At 40.7% G+C, this 22887-nt stretch overlaps 1 protein-coding gene across 1 annotated transcript in view; it reads right to left on the reverse strand.

Moving 5' to 3' along the window:
* Positions 1-22592, reverse strand: part of trp (transient receptor potential) — a 169046-nt gene extending 146454 nt beyond the window's left edge. Inside the window, exons 1-3 of the mRNA XM_067143925.2 lie at positions 22426-22592; positions 15169-15313; positions 7396-7491 (exon numbers count right to left, since the gene is read on the reverse strand). Of these exons, the coding sequence (XP_067000026.2) occupies positions 7396-7491; positions 15169-15313; positions 22426-22592 (408 nt within the window). The remainder of the gene's footprint in view (positions 1-7395; positions 7492-15168; positions 15314-22425) is intronic.
* Positions 22593-22887: the final 295 nt, after the last annotated feature.

Genomic DNA, 22887 nt, shown 5'->3' on the forward strand with positions numbered 1-22887 from the left:
CCAGTAAATCTGCCGGCGGCCCCCTGTGGATGGGGGACGCAGACGAAGAATCCCACGGTATCCCCTGCCTGTCGTAAGCGGCGACTAAAAGGGGCTACCAAGGAATGATTGTATTAGAAACATGAAACTACTTGTGATTAGTACCATCACGTGGGGAACACCATAGGTCGCTTTTACTTGCGAGTAGTACTACTATGTTCGGTACACAATAGGTTTGTGATTAGTAGCAACAGAAGGTGAGCCTGTATGGGTTTTCCAGTGCCCGTGATTAGTACCATTGTGAGAAACACCACAGGTCTGGGCGTTGCCTGTGATTAGTACCACTATATCAGCGACACCGTGGGTTTGCGTTTCCTGTGATTAGTATCCACTATATGAGGAACATCACGGGAATACCGGCGCCCCTGATTAGTACACCTAGGTTAGGAACACCATGCGTTTGCGTTTTCTATGGGTGGCGCCATTATGTGAGAAACGCCATAGGTCTGCGTTACCTGTGCGAAGTACAATACTTGGGAGTAGTACCATAATGTGTGGAACACCGTGAGTCTACGCTACTTTTGATTAGTAACGCAACATGACAAATACTATGGTTGTACTTTACTAGCGATAAGTACCATTATGAGGGGCCGTTGACCTGGATTTTGGTCCCCTTTAGACAACAAGCATCCTCGATTCAGGACTGTGCTTTAGGAGCAGTCCCTTGGTCGGTAATACTATTGTTTATGAGTCGGATCCGCTGATTGTTTTAAATTCATATCCATTCATTCATTCTTCATCATCACGTTTTTTATTCTGGTCAGTGGATGATTTTGAACTTTTAAAATGCCATTACATTTCGTCGCATTTCGTACCATTAGGGGCCGATGACCTAGCTGTTAGGCCCTTTTAAACAACAAGCATCATCATCATTATCACCAAATCTACCGACATGAGGCTGACGTATTTTGGCACCTTCAAATACCATCGGACTGAGCCAGGTTCAAATCTGCCAAGCTGGGCTCAGATGGCCAGCGCTCTATCGTCCGAGCGACTCAGCTCGGTTCATCCAGTAGAATTTGTCTTTATTGCTGGAAAACTTAGAAGACAATTGGAATGTCGAAACTTGCACTCACTCTACTTGATGTCAGAACATTAGAAGGTCTGCAATCCAGTAAGTGGAGTCATACATTATTATTATTATTATTATTAACAACAGAAGAGATGACCACTGCCCTCTGAAAAATAAATAAAATGAACTGATCAAGTGAAAAAAGGATGTGATTTCTCTAAATGTCACGTCTAGAATAACTGGGAAATGAGCTATAGATAAGTTCCGAGCTGTCAGTAGAGCGATGGCGTGGAAGATCCTTAGTAAGCGAAAAGGCTTTAGCGGAGCTATCAAAAGTTGGAAGGATCAAAATATGAAGATAAAGTTGAAATTTAAGTGGACACATGGGGGAAAATATTAATTTATAATACGAGGAGTAAACGATTGGAATAATTTATCAAGGGAAATATTCGATAAATTTCCACGTTCTTTGAAAATATTTAAGAGAGGCTAGGGAAACAATTGATAGGGAATCTGGAACCTGTGCGACAGCCCTAAATTCAGATAATTGATTGATTGATTGATTGATCGATTGATCGATTTATTGATTGATTGATTGAAACCTTAAACTACCGAAGATATAGTTCGTAATCTATCCGGAGGAATGAAATTCCAAATCGGAATATAATTGTTTATAAAGGGTGATTGAAAAGGTTGTGCAGAAACTGAGGTAGCCCATAGAGGGTTCGAAATTCAAAGTGTTTTGAATAGAAATGTGTAGTCTAGAATGATACCCTATGCCAGGGAAACCTTGCATTGAATGTGTTGAGAGACAGTTGGAACAACCTCTGTAAACAGCAGAGCCAAACTTCTCTGTGTGTACAAAATCACTTCATTCATATCTGTTCTGAGTGTTCAGGAACATACACTACCGCTCATTAATTTCAATACACCCAATAATTGGCATCTCGTTCTCTGTAGATACGGTCTAATACCGTGGGTACGGTTGAGGAAGCAAAGGAATAGTACAACAGTTGTACACATGACATGACTTTTGTTTGTGGTCATCGAGATACAATAGTACCCAACAACCAATGTTGTGTACATAAACGTTGTGTACCTATCGGATATGTTTGTTTACCTATTTGCCGACCGACACAGCATTTGGTACATCTATGTTGTTCCCTGTAGTGATGTGATATCTGCAGCGAAGGGCAAACATTGCTACGATACATAACATGTGGCTCCTGCATGTCAGTTCCTTCTTGACGGCTGAAGTGTGCACATCGCTAGTATGGCTCCACGAGTGCAGATATCCATAGAAAAACGTGCTGCAATTAGCCACGCAGGTTTATCTATTCGCCAAATTGCGAAACAGTGTAGTGCGTCTATAGGAGAGTGCAATACACCCTTCACCGCCAGAAGACAACAGGTAGCAATAAGGACATACCACGACCAGGACGACCTCGTAAAACAAGTAAAAGTGATGATAAATATAACAGAATTACCAGTAAGAGAAATAGATTCCAAACAGCGCCCTAAATTCGTGCAGAATTGGTAGAAATGAATACGACAAAAATATATGTTGTAACAGTAAAAAGGAGACTGATTGAAGCCGGCTTGAAAGGATGCGGAATAGCAAGAACACCTCTTCTAAGGCCCATAAATAAACAGAAGAGACTTGAATGGGCTAGAAAACATCGTAATTGGACATCGGAAAAATGGTCGAAGGTGTTATTCACCGATAAATCGAAGTTCGAGATTTTTGGAACCAGAAGGAGAATATTTGCTCGCCGATTTGTAGGGGAAAGGGTATCCCAGCAGTGTGTTCTACCTACATTTAAACACGGCGGAGATTCTATTATGGTTTGGGGATGTTTTGCCGGAGATAGAGTTAGCGACATTATGAAAATAGAAGGATGTATGAATCAGAAGCAGTACCACCGCATCCTTCAGTATCATGCAGTACCAAGTGGATTACGCTTAATAGGGAAAGGGTTCACCTTACAACAGGATAATGACCCAAAACATCGGTCAGCATAGTGTACGAACTACATTGCATCAAAGGAAAAACAAAGTACTGAAAGATATGGTATGGCCGTCCCAAAGGCCCGATTGCAATCCCATTGAAATGGTCTGGGATGGAGTGGACAGACGTATCAGGGAAGCTTATATATCCAGCAAGGGACATCTCTGGAATATTGTTAAGGATGTGTGTAATCATATAGATTCACGATACCTACAAAAACAGATTGACCGCATGCCTCGAGTTTGTGAGGCAGTTATTAAATCCAAAGGAGGTGACTTCGATGAAAGTAAAATATAATGTTTGTGATTGTATTATATATGTGTAAGTTAATATAATTATCTTTTGTGAGAAATAACGTTTGATTTGTGTTTTAAATCTGAAATACCAGGGTGTATTGAAATGAGCGGTAGTGTAGAGCATACTGGAATCTAGATAAATAAAGTTGTAGGGGGTCGGCTGTTTGTAATTTCGTTTGTTTTGCCAATTATTCAGATATTTATCCGTTTTAGGTCAAATCAAGACTGTATCATTGGTTTTTATTCTTGGTGTCTGTTTGTTCCACCGTCACGGCAAAGCGGCTGCATGGATTTCTTCCATTTTCTCTTATACTATTGATTTTCAACAAAATACGTGCACTATATGTGAAACGTCCCGTCTTTACAGACAACTTTCGTTACATACAATATTTCACTTACTCTTCAAGCGACGGAGAAAATTACTATTTTCTGTGGGTCTCATGCTCGGTATTGTGTGACCGACAGGCCGACAACGAACCTACAGGTTTCCATGGCAACGTCTCTGACTGCTTGCCAGCAGGGAAGTTACGTATTGCAATTTTCTTCATCATTCCTGTAAACTCGTGGTTGTTCCTTGGGTAGAGAGCAAGATAGACGTCAATCGGCCATTCTGCGGGAAATTGGCGGAATACCGATGGAGGTTAAAATCGTCCTCGAATAGCGTTAAGGGGCATTGTTAATATTTGAACAGTACCGCGGAGTGTAGCCCGTTATTTCACACCGTAAGTTGTTTTCTGGCATTTGCTACAATTTTTACTGTATTTCTCTTCTACAGCTGTTTTCCGCTTTAATTTCTTGCCTCTGCCTTGCCTCTTTAGGCTTAAGTAATAACATAAGTCGTCTTCTTAACTGTTTACCTAAGATTCCCTGCGCCTAAATTTCTCCTCTATTGCCGCCTTCTTATACCCGTAACTCAAATCATCACAATTTATTGAGGGGCATTTTATTTTCAAATACATCCACTTGGTATTTTTAAATTTGTCCTCAGTGATAAACCTATTTTCTGTTAATATCAACTTCCATAACGGTGTCCGACTGTATGACTAAATGGTTAGCGTTCTGGCTTAGGGTCACAGGGGTCCTAGGTTCGATTCCCGGCAGGGTCGGAAATTTTAACTATCATCGGTTAATTCCGCTGGCACGGTGCCTGCGTGCATGCGTCGTCTTCATCATCATTTCATCCTCATCACGACGCGCACTTACCTACGGGAGTCAAATCACGACCTGCCCTTGGCGAGCCGAACTTGTCTTCGGACACTCCTGGCAGTAAAATACATACGTCATTTCATTTCCTTAACTGTATTACTTTCTTCCTTAATTAATCCCGAAACCTGGAATTTCTTTTCTTTGAAGAAAAATTCTAAGTTATTCAAATGTATAACATTTGGCCCCGGAAAATATCAAAACATGGATGCATTTAAATGACGGTTCAGAGCTTCGTTTCGGGATAATTGGTGGCTAAACGGTAAGTCGTATTACAAAACGGATAGTACAATCGCCGCTCAATTTGGACAGATCTACAACTTTGGTCCTATGAATTATTGTCGTGTCTCGATTGATGATACGATAGATAGCGCTGCATTTCTCGGTTATAATCAAATCTGGCATTTATTAAAATATCAAAATATGTTTTCATTTATACTGTGAATGGCAGTTGCCAGGTGAGCCTGCCCTTATAGTAGAAACTCCGAAACTCGAGTGGGATTGGCAGTAGGAAATGTGGCCCGTTATTATCAACAAAACTTCCCCAATGCTCACCTTACATCGGAAACTACGTATGGTGTCTTCCCTGTTTTGTTGCTCGCATATCGCTTAGAGATGTGCAATTTAATGTAATCTTACTCACTGCCTTTACAATTATTTGCGGAGAAATCCGTATACAATGTAGAATACCGTAGCAAAGCACGGGTACATATGCTAATAATGAATAAAGTAAATTGTTCGTTATGTCGTTCCTGTCATCCGAGGCTTGCCCTATCATAGGGGTTTGTCCAAGAATATACGTTCCTATTCAAAATTGGTTGTATTTCTACATCTCTATGAATTACTACAGTTGAATCACCATATGTAAACCAAGAGAGTGAGAGAGAGAGAGAGAGAGAAAGAAAGAAGTGGGTGGGGGGCAATCGGTTGCACAATTACACAGACACCTCACGAAACAAATGTTATCACACAGCCCCCTCCATAACGTTCAACTTATTAGACGGAATCCCGTCTACGGCTGTGTCTAGCAATAGACCATCTTCTTTTACCAGACTTCACTTCGTGTTATCTTCGTTGTATGGCTTCTTAGCGAAACTCATGATATTGTCCGGCCTCCTCTATATTAAGGTCTGTAAGGCCGTGGGACGAGACTGTCATCTAAGTCTTTCTATTAAGTCATCAACTCAGAGGCTGTTTGGATCCTCACAAATCACCACCAAAGTTTGTGGTTATAGGGAAACTGAAAAATGCTGATGGTGGCACTATAATGAGGCATACTCGATATGATGACGAGTAAGATAGTTTGCTGATTTGCTTCCATCTCTTGGTCAGAAAGTGCTATTGCAGTACTAACCATTCTATCGGTACCTCTTTTTATAACATTCGGACACGCTAGTCATGCTCCAAATGCCGTTACTCCTCACCCCCATACCTCAAGAGCTTCCATACTATCATTTTACTGAACGAGACCGAGTTCAGTGATAGCTAACTTTTTCTATGGACTGTGGCAAAAAAGAATGGTGAAAATACTGCATCCATTAAGAAATAGTAAAAAGTGAAATCATCTCTTGGATGAGATCATTCAGACGTAAATGATCCCGAATCGAATCAAATCAAACGACAGATTATCGTTCGATATACTGTTTATTGAGTACAAGCAGTAGCATTAATAATAAGGAGCCTATTACCTCGATATTTGGCCTCTTAAATCGGAAATCATCGACATCAACAAGATTAAGTGTGCATTTAAAAGCACTAAATGTTCGGTCATTACAATGTCAATAATCTTCTTCTACGACGATATTCCGGCACACCAGTTTCTTAAAAGACCATTCAGAGTTAAGAAAATGTTAAATAACTTATTATTATTATTATTATTATTATTATTATTATTATTATTATTATTATTATTATTATTATTATTATTATTACTGTAAAGAACAAATAAGTTGGTGTTCACAAACCTAAAAGAAATCTGAGAGTTGACGGGGGCCAAATGGCGAGATTGTGGTATATTTGTTGCATTTATTTAACGGAGTAGTCAGGTATCTAATCAGGCTGTGTGTGTAATGTGCCCTCAACGGCAACCTGCTTGGAGGTTTCCCTGAAAGTTGTTCCTTAACGTACCACATCCGCTGACACGGGCTCTTTAAATACAATCGACTGTGTCCGGATATGATACTGAATTCTCGAACATAGCAGGTGAACCCTTAAACAAGTACACTATGTAGAATGCCAGGGAGCGTATGTATGAGCTATTTTCTATAGAAGAGTTTGAGAAATTGGTCTTATATTAGAAAGTGTGTTATTTTTTGATGCCTTGCTAAATCGTCTATTAGGCTTCATTCTTAATATTTACAAGGTCCATTCGCTCAGTCCATGGAACTCCAACACATAGATAATCCCGGAATCAGCTCGTAGCCTTAAACGTCGCTACAGGACATAGTTTTAATTCCGTTAAATAAATTCAATGAAGGGTCTTGTTTTTTAATAGGTCACTGTGCATGAAAATAATTTAAACGACTTGTTTCTTTGTCCATTTGGATGATTACTCTCTCCAAAGACATAACATAGGAAATTCAGCGGAGATATAAGTTAGTCTTTCCGCTTGGTACTTAGTAGTAGTGCATAATATGAGTGGGACGTTAAATTTAGGAACAATCATGTTGACGGTTGTGATGATGATGATGATGATGATGATGATGATGATGATGATGATGATAATGATGATAAAGATAGTAGTTATTGTTGGGGTGGGAGCTCAATACTACATTATATAATAACCACATTAATTTTACAATTTGTAAAGTTTTCCTTAAGATAAAGATGTTACTTACGTATGGCTGTCCCGGAACATGTATCTTCTCTTCCCATTCTAATAGTATCTCCACCGCCTCCACATACTCTTCCTTAATGGCATGTAGCAGTGAATCCTGAAAACAGAGAAACACAATTACTGTGTCTGTCTAACACTCTCAAGTTTTTTATTTTTAATTTTTTAGAATCTGCTTTACGTCGCACCGACACATCTGGGTCTTATTGCGACGATGGGATAGGAAGCGGCCGTGGCCTTAATTAAGATACAACCCCAGCATTTGCCTGGTGTGAAAATGGAAAACCACGGAAAACCATGTTCAGGGCTGCCGACAGTGGGGCTCGAACCCACTATCTCCCGGTTGCAAGTTTACAGCTGCGCGCCCCTAACCGCACGGCCAACTCGCCCGTTACTCTCGAGTTTGACTTTGAGACTGACATCCAAAGTACGAACGTATAATTGTGAATTGTTAGGTCCATTTGGGGTCAAAACTAGCAAATTTGATGTTATGTGTATCTGATCCCAAAAAACCTGTAAATTGAACCAGCGAGATGTAACTTCCCATTTCGAAAATTTCGTATACTGTACATTGGTCGGGATTCGAGTCACGGTTACTTGGTCGATAACTAACGAAGTAGTCACAGACTCAGACCTTGTGAAAGAACTAAGCACCTGCATCGCTCTCTATCTGCAGCTAGAAGTGTGGATAGACGAAATATGCCATTGTAATTCTTTGAGGCAGTTAGAGTTTCAGAAACTTTACATATGTCGGTAGTCTCATATTTTACTTGCAACGCCATACTAGCGACCCGATCTGGCTACGCACGGAAGCAAATTTGAAATTACGAAATGATAGAGCTTGTAATATTTCCTTATGGACGACATTAGTTCTTCTCCTCCCGATGTAAAAGTATGTGCTAAACTCAGTGGAACGTTTTTCAAAGAACAGGTAAGTAAACTGAACTTAAGCAAAGTGAAATAAAGTAAAATAAAGTGTGAATTAAATTTAAGCTAAGTTCGTTCCGGCCGCCTGCTTCTTAATTAGCTTCTGTCTTTCCATGCGAAATTTAAACCATTCCTGAACTTTTATTAAAACTACCATAACTCCTGAATCATTCATACAAATTGTATATTGTAAATTGTATTGTTATATCAGTAAGATTATTGAGGCGAATATACAATTAATTTTGATAAGAATTACGTGATCAAACTCAAAACATTGTTTCTAATTTTAAGGCTGAGTGTTGTACTGCAAACTATAACATCAAACGCTTGCTCAGGGCAACATTTACAGATAGGTATACACCGTTGCGGACTTCTTTTGTAGATTCTTTTATGCTCCGCATATACTTAGGGTCTATCTTTGACGGTCAAAGTAACAAACCAAGACAGCGCTTGAATGGCCATTTTATTTTTGATTTCTATCACTAAAGACGCCAATGTCGGCTCCTTTTTGTCGCAGGTTAATGTTTTCATATGTTTCTTGACAGATGCTTTATACAACAATGAAAACCGCACCAAAATCCGAACACTGAGAAACTCCTACCGGGGGTTCTTTTTTTTTTTTACAATTTGTTTTACGTTGCGCCGACACTGATAGGTATTACGGCGACGAAGGGATATAAAAGGCCTACGAGTAGTAAGGAAGTGGCCGTCGCCTTAATTATGGTCCATTCTCAGCCAGCATTTACCTGGTGTGAAAATGGGAAACCATGGAAAACTATCTTCAGGGCTGCTGACAGTGGGGCTCGAACCCACTATTTCTAGGAAGTCCCGGGGTTTTTATTTTATCATATATACACTGTAGACATTTTAATCGTCAATCTGTTTGTTTTACCACCGTGTCCGGTTCTCGTAGAACATACTTCCGTTTGGAGCTTCTCAGTTCTATTGTTGCCAGCACATTCCTTGATGTAAAAAGAATATAATGTAAAACAAGATTATATTGCTTTTCAATACGGAATAATATGAAATGTATTACCTATGACGATTCCTTAATTTTATCAACCCATGATCTCCTCCTCCTCTTTCCCACCCCGTGCTGTCCCACAATCTTCCCTTGCATTGTGTCCTCCATCAGTAACCTGATGTGATTGAGAAGCAAACATTTTACACGGTCCATTCCTGTTCTCGGTACTTCTTAACGCATAGCAAATCTCATCCATTTTCCCATGCGCCAAACGAGCTAAGCAGCTGTTAGTTCGTTTTAACCAGTAATGTGTGATCTTGTGTCGCACTAGCATGCAATGTGCATGAAAAATAAAAATGGCGGATTGTACAGTATATTGAACTTTTAAAATTCCAATTCTATCCTCTGTTACAATACAATACGAAAGAAATAACAGCTACTTGCATGGGATAAGATGTCACGAAGTAAGTAATAGTATAGTGTTCCAATTACGCGTATTGTTACCCACGTTACAATCTGAATCGAAAACTTTAACTGTGTTTTCTATATTGGTGATGGTTATTAAATAAGGAGATATTTTGAGACAACGTGAAAATGATATACCGGGTAATAAGATAGGCCAAACTTTCAAGACTTATCAGAAGAAACTATTTTGTATTCTAAGTTTGCACTTTGATAATGAATCGTAACATTTCGCCAAATGGCCGATGTGTTTTAAATTGACTGCAATACTTCATTCTGAATTTTGAACATTTTAAACTCCGCTCATATAACAACCAAAATTTCTACGTCCTTGCTTAAAAGTCATTACCGCTGATGTCTGTTGAGCAAATTATGTTGACGTCGTACCACTTGTTGCATCCATCTGGTGAAGAATGCGAGACACAAACCAATTGAAATTTTGTTCCAGAAAATAAGTCGGGGGGGGGGGGACTTTATGTAAACATTTTTTTCAACCACATCGTTGTTTGGCATTTATGTTGACAATTGGGCTTCAGTGAGAATTGATGGTAGAATGAGTTCTTTGTTAAAGGTGCTTGCAGGTGTTAGACAAGCTGTAATATTTCACCTTTGTTGTTCATAGTTTATATGGATCATCTGCTGAAAGGTATAAATTGGCAGGGAGGAATTCAGTTAGGTGGAAATGTAATAAGCAGTCTGGCGTGCACTGACGACTTGGTCTTAATGGCAGATTGTGCCAAAAGCCCGCTTGATTTTACTGTAGGTGGAATGAGTATGTGGTGTAGGGGTAGCGTCCCTGCCTCTTACCCGCAGGCCCTGGGTTTGATTCCCGGCCAGGTCAGGGATTTTTACCTGGACCTGAGGGCTGGTTCGAGGTCCACTCAGCCTACGTGATTAGAACTGAGGAGCTATTTGTCGATGAGATAGCGGCCCCTGTCTAGAAAGCCAAGAATAACGACCGAGAGGATTCGTCGTGCTGACCACACGCACCTCGTAATATGCAGGCCTTCGGGCTGAGCAGCGGTCGCTTGGTAGACCAAGCCCCTTCAAGGGCTGTAGTGCCATGGGGCTTGGGGGGGGGGGCAATGAGTATGTTTTGAAAATTAGCCTTTCCAAGACTAAATTGATGTCGGTAGGTAAGAAACCCAAGAGAATTGAATTCCAAACTTGGGATACAAAGCTGGAAGAGGTAGATAATTATTTCAAGAATTTAGGTTGTGTGTTTTCCCTGGATAGTAGTTGTAAGTGATATTAAATCAAGGTGCAGTAAAGCTAATGCAGTGAGCTCGCAGTTGCGATTAACAGTATTAATTAAGAAGGAAGTCAGCTTGGACGAAACTATTTTTCCCTCGGTCTGTTTTCAGACCAAATTTTCTGTACGGGAGTGAAAGCTGGGTGGACTCGGGATATATTATTCATATGCCAGAAGTAACAGATATGAAAGTAGCGAGAATAATTGCTGGTACCAATAGGTGGGAACAGTGGGAGGAGGGTATTCAGAATGAGAAGATGTGGGATAAGTTAGAAATGAACTCTGTGGATGAAGCTGTACGCATGAACCGACTTCGGTCATGTGAGGCGAATGGAGGAGGATAATGTACTCTGTTATGGAGGGTAAGAGGAGTAGAGGGAGACCAAGGCGACGATTGGACTCAGTTTCCAACGATTTAAAGATAATAGGTGTAAAACAAAACGAGGTCACAGAATTATTTATAAATAGAGGATTGTGGTGGCGTTTAGTAAATTCACAGAGGCTTGCAGACTGAACGCTGAAAGGCAGCCATGTATGTGTGTATATACCAGTTGGCTCACGGACGCCGTACTTTCTACTTATAAATGTCCCGCATGCATAAGTGATGTGTGGGGTGTCTGATTTTAACAGGGGAACTACTGCCAGCGGGCAGGTTACGTCAGAATATGAAGAGATAAGAAACAGAGTCACACTCGCAGCATGTTACTCAGCGCTGCCGGTCGAATGCACCCCTTGCATTAGTAAACATCGTTTTCGACCGCATAGTTCTAGGCTGGTGTATGCTACAGCCGCACTATATTTGCTGTCTGCATATCGGCAGTAGCTAGTGTGATCAGCAGTGGTGAATACACAGACATTATTTTAATCTGGACAATCTGGACAGTCTGGTCGGAATGCAACATAAGCTCCAAACAGACGTATGCCTTCTACATACGTACTTCACCGAACAGTATTAGTTTTTGTTTCATACATGCAACTCTTCCATCAAGTGGAAGGTCTACACGTGTATAAATAAATAAGTTATTAGATTTCCTTTTCTAAACCTTTGGCGTGTCTACAAACAGTAGCGGCGATTAGAGAGTGTGGCGAGGAGGGACAGTCGCTCCCCCCCCCCCCTCCACTTTGTGGAGTACACATTATATTTTAATTCCACTTTAGCCAGCTGGAACTAGGAATTACTTTAAAAAGCTGTTTGTACAAACCTTGTTATCTTATCTGCTAATTCCTTCGTTTATTTTCTTTAATTATTAACATAATTATTGACGGAAATACGCACAAAATGCTTTCGTCACCGCTAACCAATTTGTATAGCACTACGGCAAGCAATGGAGACTTTGCCTGTGCTGTGAGGAAGGGTAGTAGGGGTACAAATTTTTGCCGAGGTCGTGGCCACTGAGTTATAATTCACCCACTTGTCACGCGCATTCATCAGTCTAACAGTCTCTTTAGTGTCTGTTAGTTTCTTAGTGAGTATTCAAATACTTATTTTTAATTGCAAAATCATGCCGTACTTCTATGTAATTATACCGGGCGAGTTGGCGGTGGGGTTACGGGCGTGCAGCTCTGAGTTTGCACTCGGGAGATAGTAGTTTCGAATCCCACTGTCAGCAGCCCTGAAGATGGTTGTCCGTGGTTTCCCATTTTCTCACCAGGCAAGTGCTGGGGCTGTACCTTATTTAAGGCCACGGTCGCTTCCTTTCCACGCGTAGCCCTTTCCTGTTTCATCGTCGCCATAAATCCTATCTATGTCGGCGCGACGTAAAGCCAATTGAAAAAAAAAATCAGTTGTAATCGTATTTCAACAGGAGCTAATACCGACGTTCCGAAGTTATTTCTTTGTGTTATGTTATTTATTAAGTAAATGCCCCTAGTATGTTTGTGAGACCTGGTGACAATTTTATTATACAGCATTGAACCAAAATCCCAAAAAATCTATTATTACGAATAGGCCTAATCCACGCGGCTGATTAATTACATTTACTTATAAAAAAGCATAATACAAACGAAATAATTTAGTCCGGTGAATGTAAAGTTGGTATTCTCTCGCGTTGAAATTACAATTACAATTAAATATATGTTTTTACAATTGACTTTATGTCGCACCGACACAGATAGAACTTATGGGAAGGAAGCAACCGTGGCCTTAATTAAGGTACAGCCTCAGCGTTTGCCTGGTATGAAAATGGGATACCACGGAAAACCATCTTCAGTGGTGTCGACAATGGGATTCGAAACCACTATCTCCCGAGTGCAAGCTCACAACTGCGTGCCCGTAACCCCACTGCCAGATCGCCCTGTACAATTACATAGATGTACGGCATGATTATGCAATGAATAATAATTTAGTATGTGAATACACACTAAGAAACTAACAGACAATAAAGAGACTGCCAGACTGACGAATGCGCGCGGCAAGCGGGTGAATTATAACTCCGTGGCCACGACCTCGGCAAAAATTTGTACCCCTACTACCCTTCCTCACAGCACATGCAACGTCTCCACTACTTGCCGTAGCGCTATACAATAAAGGAAATATTTAGCATATAAGAAAACAAGGCTTGTACAAATAGCTTTTTTAAAATAATTCCTAGCTCCAGCTGGCTAAAATGAAATAAATGTCATATTTACTCTACAAAGTGCGGGTGGGAGCGACTATCCCTCCTCACCCCACCCTCTAACCGCCGCTACTGTTTGTAGACACGCCAAAGGTGCATTAAATGAAATCTAATAACTTATTAATTTAAGAGATGATTGCATGGAACAAAAACGAATACTGTTCGGCGAAATATGTGTGTAGAAGGCGTACGTCTGTTTGAATCTTCTGCTGCATTCCGACCAGGTAGTCCAGCTTAAAATAATGTCTATGTATTCACCGCTGCTGATCACACTAGCTACTCCCGATATGCAGACAGCAAATATAGTGCGGCTGTACCACACACCAGCCTAGAACTATGCGGTCGAAAACGATGTTTACGAATGCAAGGGATGCATTCGACCGGAGGCGCTGAGTAACATGCTGCGAGTGTGACTCTGTTTCTTATCTCTTCATATTCTGACGTAACCTGCCAGCTGGCAGTAGTTCCCCTGTTAAAATCAGTTGGTAAAAACCCCACACATCACTTATGCATGCGGGACATTTATAAGTAGAAAGTACGGCGTCCGTGAGCCACCTGGTATATATGTAACGTGGTGGAATACTTAAGAAGAAATGTTCAATACAGTATAATCATGGACAAGCGGTATCTGGTTACTCACCTTGAATATATATAATGATGTTGTTTTGTGACGATAATGCCTGGTTGCAATAAATACAAATATTCATCAAAACACGCAATAAGAAAGAATATGTAGATACTCGAATATTGCAATCGCTTTATGGAAAGTGACTAACGCCTGTTCATGGTTACTGCGCAAATTCTAATCTTCAAAGCGCACAGTTAATTAGGAATTGCTATGAAGAAGTTTTATTCACTAACACTGCATTAGGTGCGTCCTAAAAGTAGCATCAGTGATCGCGTCGTATCTGAGAGATACACAAATTCAGTCCATCTGCACAACCCCTATATAATTTGTGGAAGGTAGAAGCCAACATCAAATACACTTTAGGGTTTATTTACAACATCTTTTGAAATATTGAGAAAGGACACTGGCATATTTGAAACAATTTAACTAATTATCTGATTGTTCTTTTCACAGTCTTCAGGATCCTGAGATCGTAATGTTACTGATTAGAACAAAAACCTCACTGAACACAATGCAATTTTACAAATCATCTTCATTTTCAATTTCAAAAGGTTTGGAGCTGCAAGCACTAGAACAAACAATAATGAGCTAATTCACAGCAAATCAAACGCATTTTAGAGCTAAACATGAATACTTACAAATTTACTCGCGTCGTATCTGTGAGATAAAGTGGCAGCAACAGCTCGTGCATGCAGGTCACAAAACTACTGGATGTCACCACTTCTGAGACAGGAAGCTAGGATGGGAGATGGGCTTCTACCCTCAAGCAAGCTCGAGTTCCAGCTAATAATCACAACCGAGTATCCCTCAGATAACAGGCGACTAATGCAATGTTAAGTAAAATACAGTCCTAATGAAACAACTGAATGTTTGATCGTTAATCTTCAGCTCTAGGTGTTGTTTAGAAACATAGCGTACATAGTTCAGACCTTGGTTTTGATGTTGGCATCAAGAAGAATGCGGATCAATTCGATGTTCTCGTTTTCGATAGCAGCGGTGAGTGCAGAGCGGTTCAGTGGGTCGACACAGTTTATATCCAACTCCTCCGGCTTGTCCTTGTATTCCGCCATCAACCTGAAACGACACATATCATGTAAATCTTCTATCGCGCTAAAATCTACGATGTCGCCTCCGTACTTTAATACTAAAGAAAGGATGGCTAGATGAATAATTGTTCTTTCGACCGGGGCGAGTTGGCCGTGCGCGTAGAGGCGCGCGGCTGTGAGCTTGCATCCGGGAGATAGGGGGTTCGAATCCCACTGTCCGCAGCCCTGAAGATGGTTTTCCGTGGTTTCCCATTTTCACACCAGGCAAATGCTGGGGTTGTACCTTAATTAAGGCCACGGCCGCTTCATTCCAACTCCTAGGCCATTCCTATCCCATCGTCGCCATAAGACCTAGCTGTGTCGGTTCGACGTAAAGCCCCTAGCAAAAAAAAAGTTCTTTCTTTCCTAATCCGTTTAACCTCCACGATTGGTTTTTTTCCTCAGACTCAGCGAGGGGCCCACCTCTACCACCTAAAGGGCAGTGTCCTGGAGCGTGAGACTTTAGGTCGTGGGATAAGGCTGGGTAGGAGGACCAGTACCTCTACCAGGTGGCCTCACCTGCTATTCTGAAGAGGGGCCTTGTGAGGGGATGGAAAGTTCGGAAGGAATAGACAAGGAAGGGGGAAGGAAGCGGCCGTGCCATCCCGGCATTTGCCTGGAGGAGAAGTGAGAAATCACGGGAAACGACTTCGAAGAGGGCTGAGGTGGGAATTGAACCACATCTACACAGTTCAACTCCCGAGGCTGAATGGACCCCGTTTCAGCCCACGTACCACTTTTCAAATTTCGTGGTAAAGCCGGGAATCGAACCCGAGCCCTCTGGTGTGGCAGCTAATCACACTAACCACTACACCACAGAGGCGGACGATGATTAATTATACTGGATGTAAAAGTATATTTTAAGTTTCGAAAATTCAAAATAATGTATTTGTATAAGAAGTGCACTGTATTCGTAAAACTCCGGAGACTTCTTCCCAAAATTTCGAGAAGACTAACACCAAGGAAAATTTCATTGCTTTTAACGTTGACATGCAGTATTCTGTAGTAAGGATATACTGTAAGTTTGACTGAAGTGCTTGATTCTATATTATTCATTGCACCGGCTGACCATGCATCACTTCATAATCTGCAGGTCTTCAGGATGAGGAAGGTCACTTGGTAGGCCAAGACCCGCCATTATTTCACTGTAGAATTCGCTAAGTTAATGCGTCGATGCTTTACCCGAGGCGGACGCATTTAACCGCAGCATGACTGTCTTTCGCTGGTTTATTTATAAACTAACAAGGCCCGTCAGGCCTGTTGTGCCATTGGACTTGATTGTTAGTTTATATGTAGTGCATACGTGTAATTATGTCAGCCGTTAGCATTCCTACATCATTCGATAAGTGAATAAATTCTTTGTATAATTTGGGTAAAGCAAAAATATTTCTAAATATTTTTTCAGTATATTTTTGTAATTTTGATGCTTCGGTAACATTTATCTGGGTTCTCAAAAGGTTGTATAAAATAAAATAAAATAAAATAAAATAAAATAATTTATGTTATGGTCTGGTTGATAGGCATGAGTCAGAGTTGGATGAATACATGAAATTATATTACGAATAAGACAAACGCATGTAAGTTTTACTTATTCAGTCTGCAATACCATGAAGAATTTGAGTAACAATAAACATCTTCAGAGTCAAATATACACGTTTTTCAGCTAAATTTTTTAAAAGTTCTTGCTACTAATTTTATGTCGCAATAACTTATCACGTCTTAAGGCAACGATGGGACAGGGCAGAGCTAGGATTGAGAAGCAAGCGACCGTGGCTTTAGTTAAGGTGCTTAAGTTGCTTGGTGTGAAAATGGGAAAACTTGGAAAGCTATCTTCAGGTCTACCGACAGTCCGGTTCGAACCCACTATATCTCGAATGAAAGATAACACCTACTCGGCTCGAACCGCGCAGCCAACTCATTCGGTTTAAATAAATCATAAAAAAAACCTGAAAGAATGAAATTCGAGGCTTCTATTACCTGTAACCTAGTCTCTAGATGGGGTAGAGTGCCTATCTCAGCTCCCACGAAAGAGCCTGATGCTCATTTATAGTGTAAGATTGGTAGACAAGCTAGGCCATTTGTCTCTCCAGAGGTGAGAGTCTCACTCCAAGATATTTCATATTTCTGATAGGGAATCGAACCCGTTCCCTGCTGGATGAATGGAGCACACCTTACCTCCTCCACTAGGCTGTCGTTAGACAGCTGTCAGCGCAATATTTATAATGATAATAATAATAATAATAATAATAATAATAATAATAATAATTTTATTTGTTTTACGTCCGACTAACTACTTTTGCGGTCTTCGGAGACGCCGAGGTGCTGGAATTTAGTCCCGCAGGAGTTCTTCTACGTGCCAGTAAATCTACCGACACGAGGCCGTCGTATTTGAACACCTTCAAATACCACCGGACTGAGCCAGGATCGAACCTGCCAAGTTCGGGTTAGAAGGCCAGCGCCTTAACCGTCTGAGCCACTCAGCCCGGCTCAATATTTATCAGAGAAGAAAACTGCATTATTATTATTATTATTATTATTATTATTATTATTATTAATCACCACAAATCATACAGATTTTATGGCTGTGTAGTGGAAAAGGGCATGCCCCATGTACATTAGCTGCTTCACAGACCTACTAAGCTAATATTTACAATAATGACATTACTCACATATTTACACTTGCACAGTAATTCATTCACTCGACAATACTTACACTAGTGATGGGCAACGCTCTCTCTTGATACTTTCGAGACTGACGTCACGGATCTCGATACTCTCGCGAGAATCTCGAGACTGATTCTCCTGTGTTGCGATCTGTGCCAAGTCCATTAACTATGAGTGTAAACTTTAGAGTATACCATAAGCAGCATTGCGTGAAATAACGTTTTCATATGGAAACGTGTGAGCCGATAAATTTTGTCAAACGTCTGGAAAAGTACTACATGTTCAGCAATGGTCCCCGTAATACCATTAACGAAAGTGAAAACAGAATGTCACTATCTTAAACTATTCACGGCTTATTTGAGGTGGACATCTTAGCTGAATAATCCTGTGTAATTTGTGAATAACTGCCGATAGGATGTACACCTACCAGGATACAAGACGCGTGCATTATTCGAACTTAAGACGGGGCAAGATGTGCATGACTGCATATGCAACCACCATTACACATGAGTGGAACGTGTAATCTAAAATGCCCGATTTTCTCCAATTCTTTCGACAGAGGTAATGGACAACGCTCTCGAGACCGATTGTTCTGTGCTTCGGGCTGTGCGACGTCCCAGTAACTACGAGCGTAAGGGTGATAGTATATCATCAGCAGTTCTCATTTGGAAACGAGTGTGCCGATAAATTTTGTCAAAAGCCTGGAAAACTACTGCATGTTGAACTATGAGCCTCTTAATACCACTAACGAAAGTGAAAGCAGAGTGTCAGTATATTAAACGATTCAAGAGTTATTTCTGGTGGACATCTTAGCTGAATAACACTTACGTTATAATTTGTTAATAACTGTAGATATGACGTACACCTGCCTGAATACCTCGCAGTTGTTGTCGGCAGGGTAGCTTCTTATGGTGCAGACCAAGCTGGAGCTGTTCTGTGACACCTGATAGTGGTGGTGATTATTTTTTAAGAGGAAGTACAACTAGGCAATCATCGCCTATACAACGCTAATCAGAGAAAAAAAAATGGAAGGGATCCGACACTTCGAAAAATGAAGGTGTCGGCCAAACGACGACAAGGGCCACGAAGGGCGTGAAAATGAAAACCGCCCTAGGCCTCGAGTGCTGTAATACCGTCGGAGTCGGAAAGGAACAAGAGTTGACCAGGGGAGGTCGGATAGGATAGATGAAAGTGAGGAGCCTGACACAAGTAAGTGGAAGCAATATCATGTCTCAGCTGAGTGCCACGTGGTGGCCAACCCACGCTCCCAAGTTAAGATCCACTTTTAGTCGCCTCTTACGACAGGCAGGGGATACCGTGGGTATTATTATACCGCCCAAACCCACAGGGAGTTACTGTGACGATTCCCCTTCATAGATATTATGCGTTTTTAAGCAGTAGCGGCGATTGGGAAATAGAAGTGAGGGGGCAAAGAACTGTATAGACAACAGAAAGTACCCGGGTTGTGGGATAATGCGATTGGCGGGGGGGGGGGGGGAGAGATTTGTACATAAAAGTGAAAAAAATCCACAAAATGGTAGGTTTTTGAAGCTCTCTGAGCGAATTTCGACAGAAAGTAACAGTTTAAGAACTTAAGTGTGATAACAGTTTTTTTGAGATTTTGATTTAATATTATACAATAAAACTTTCATCAAAGGAACAATTACACATGTATTGCAATTTAATAGAAGTATGGCGTGATAAAACCATTAAAATCATTTATTAATTGACGACATACTAAGAAACTAACAGACACTAAAGAGACTGTCAGACTGACGAATGCGCGCGGCAAGCGGGTGAATCGTACCTCAGTGTCCATAACTTTGGCAAATGAAAGACTGCTACCCTTCCTCACAGCACATACAAATACAAAGTCTTCACTACGTGCCGTGGCGCTATACAAATATGTTAGCCACGACAAACGACATTTTGTGCGTATTTCCGCCAAAATGTTTCTAATAATTCAAGAAAATAGAGTAAGAGCTGAAAAGACGACAGAACTTTAATAAATTGCTTAAAAAAGTAATAATTACCAGTTTCAGCCAGATAAAATGGAATGCAATTGCAATGTTTTCTCCACAAAGTGGGGGTAGGGTTACCAGACGTTCTCTTTTATCCGGACATGTCCTCCCTTCTAGACCGTTGTGCGGGGTCCAAGTGGATTATTTAAAGAACCTGAAATGCCCTCCTTTTTCTTTTAGCGAATCTGTTAGTTTTGGGATAATCTGTTTTAATACGTCGTTTTTTTTTTTTACAAATATTCTTCATTACGCGACGGCATCTATCGTATCGAAATGTACAAATGTGAGTAATAGACATAGAGACGATTATTCAATGCAGGGCTTTTACTGTGATAATAGACGCCGTTTACCATTGTGTATACTGTATGCTGCTCTCTCACAACACTGATATGATAACGAGCGACATCTGACAATGTGGCAAGCGACCGGGGATCATTTGGACTTGAAGGAAGCCTGTTTTAAATGGATGCTTCTGAAAGTAATATTCATTATTGTGACGTTGAAAAATCTATTCTATATTTAGCTTTCAAATTGATGATGTGAAATCTTTTGATCAGATCAGTTTTGAAATTTCAAACAATTTCTGAATGAGAGTAATAATGATCCTGAAGTTAACAAATTATCTTGTAGACAGAAGTGATAAAAATCGATTGTAGTTCAGAGTTATGTAACTTGCAGATTATGTTTCTCTAAACCAGGGCACAATGCAAATGTAGATAGTATTTTGATTCATCTCAGCACATTGGACTGATAATAGGAACCCTTTCAAAGTAGAATCCGTGAAAATCCTTTTAATGGTTCCATGTAATCTAATGGAATTTACATGTGTATCTTTTTATATGTTAGACACGCCAAAACTTCTTAAAAGCAACTGAATCTTCAGAAAAGTACCAGCAAGGCGTGTAAATTAGTTTCATTGTTTAAATTTTGTATGAATTTTTTGTATAATATGTAAATGAATTCTTTTGTTTATGTAAGTGAAAATTAGAATAGGTAAGTCTAAATTCAGACTCCCAATGGAGAATTTTTGTGTCTTTTTTTTTTCGACTTTGTCCTCCTTTTTAAAGAGTTTTGTCCTCTTTTTTTTTACCTATTTACATCTGGTCACCCTAAGTGGGGGCAACTTTCTTCCCCTCCTATCGCCGCTACTGTTTTTAAGTGCCGGATCATCCCAGAAGTATTTATGCTGACGTATTTTATTCCTTTTGAATAAACAACACAGCTGGCTGTGCTATGTGGCATCTCTTCAAAATAACGTACATCCATGACTTACGCTGCCTTTCGGACATCATCTTTAAAGTTGTCGCGTGCAATTAGACATAATTACGCATTGCAGCGTCATATACCGAAGTACCTAATTATAACGCGAATACTCTATGCCATTGTAAGGAATTATTTCCTTCGTCACCAAAATATCGGTAAACACAAACAGTGGTCATATGATATTGAATGTGGAGTCTGATAACGATGTACACCTACCTCTCGAAAGAACTGGAGGAAACTCAGGCATTTTAGATTACACGTTCTACTCGTGCATAGTGGTGATTGTATATGCAGCAAGGTGCAGCTTGTCCCGTCTCGAGTTCGAATAATGCACGTCTCTAGTATCCAGGTAGGGGTACCTACAGTAGCCGTCAGTTTCTGTACTTATCCTGCTCATTCGAGTACACACTGATGCATACGTTGCCAGAATGCTTATCCTTTATAATTATGTTATACTGCGTCGAAATAGACCGCGTAGAAATGAAACTAATGAACTCCCTAGCAGTTTTTTGACTCATATTGACGGCACGGAGAAGGCCCTTGGTTGGCTATGCGCATACTCGGCACAAACAACATTAAGCTCAGGATACCTGTAGGCCTACGACACGCTGCTCGCCACACATTGCGGGGACAACGCTCTCGAGATTTCTCGAAATATCTCGCGAGAAATAGTGCCTGCGCTAGTTTCGAGAAATTTCTAGAAATCTGGAGACCTCGTCTCAGACTGCCCATCACTAACTTACACTACCTTTTACTCTCGTTCTTGCACACTCAGAAATGTATATCTTTTTTTACTTTTTTGTGAACTGGATTTTAGGCGCTCTCAACTGTGTGTGTGTGTGTGTGTAACCGATGTGTAACCATTCTTGTAAAACGTATATTGAATCACCACATTGAACAAATATAGTCGTGCTGAATGGTTTACCACACTGAAGGAATTCGTCTTTGAGATCAGGGCACTGACTGCTCATGACTCAGGTTAAAATTCTACTATGACCTTGGGCCTCGAAAATCAAATACCGTGGTGTTGGAAGAGAACGACCAAGGGAGGGTGGCACGAGTAAGTGGAAGCAACAGGGAACGCGTGATCGCCAACTCACGCTACCAAGATGATAACCACAGGGAGACACGTTATGAGTATGAAGATCCTTACCTCTTGACGGTTGCGCAGTCACCACGTTCTGCTGTCAGCAAGAACTTCTTCTCGATGGCGGTGAGGGGCTTCTCGAACGCATTGCCATGTAGAGAGTCTTCTGATTGAGCTCGAAGGGCTGAATCACGAGAGCCGATCAGCTCCTCCCTGGACTCTGTCGCCTTCATGACCTGCACACATATTCATGAACAATTTTTAGTTACAATATACACTGCTTATACACGCATATATAAATTTTTGCTTTTTATTGATGTCAGTGATACCAGCTGAAAATGGCTCGTGATGAAAATTAGACAACCTTACCCAAGGGCGGCTCGTGAGGTAGCGCAGTTGTGTCATGGCACCACCAATGTAATAAGGAAAGTATATTATATTCTTCCTCTCAAGAACAATTTACATTAAATTTAAATATCAAGAAAATGTATACACATCGTATTCTATCTTAATTTGAACGATCGTGAA

The sequence above is a fragment of the Anabrus simplex genome, chromosome 3 (genome assembly GCF_040414725.1).
Source record: "Anabrus simplex isolate iqAnaSimp1 chromosome 3, ASM4041472v1, whole genome shotgun sequence".
NCBI lineage: Eukaryota > Metazoa > Arthropoda > Insecta > Orthoptera > Tettigoniidae > Anabrus > Anabrus simplex.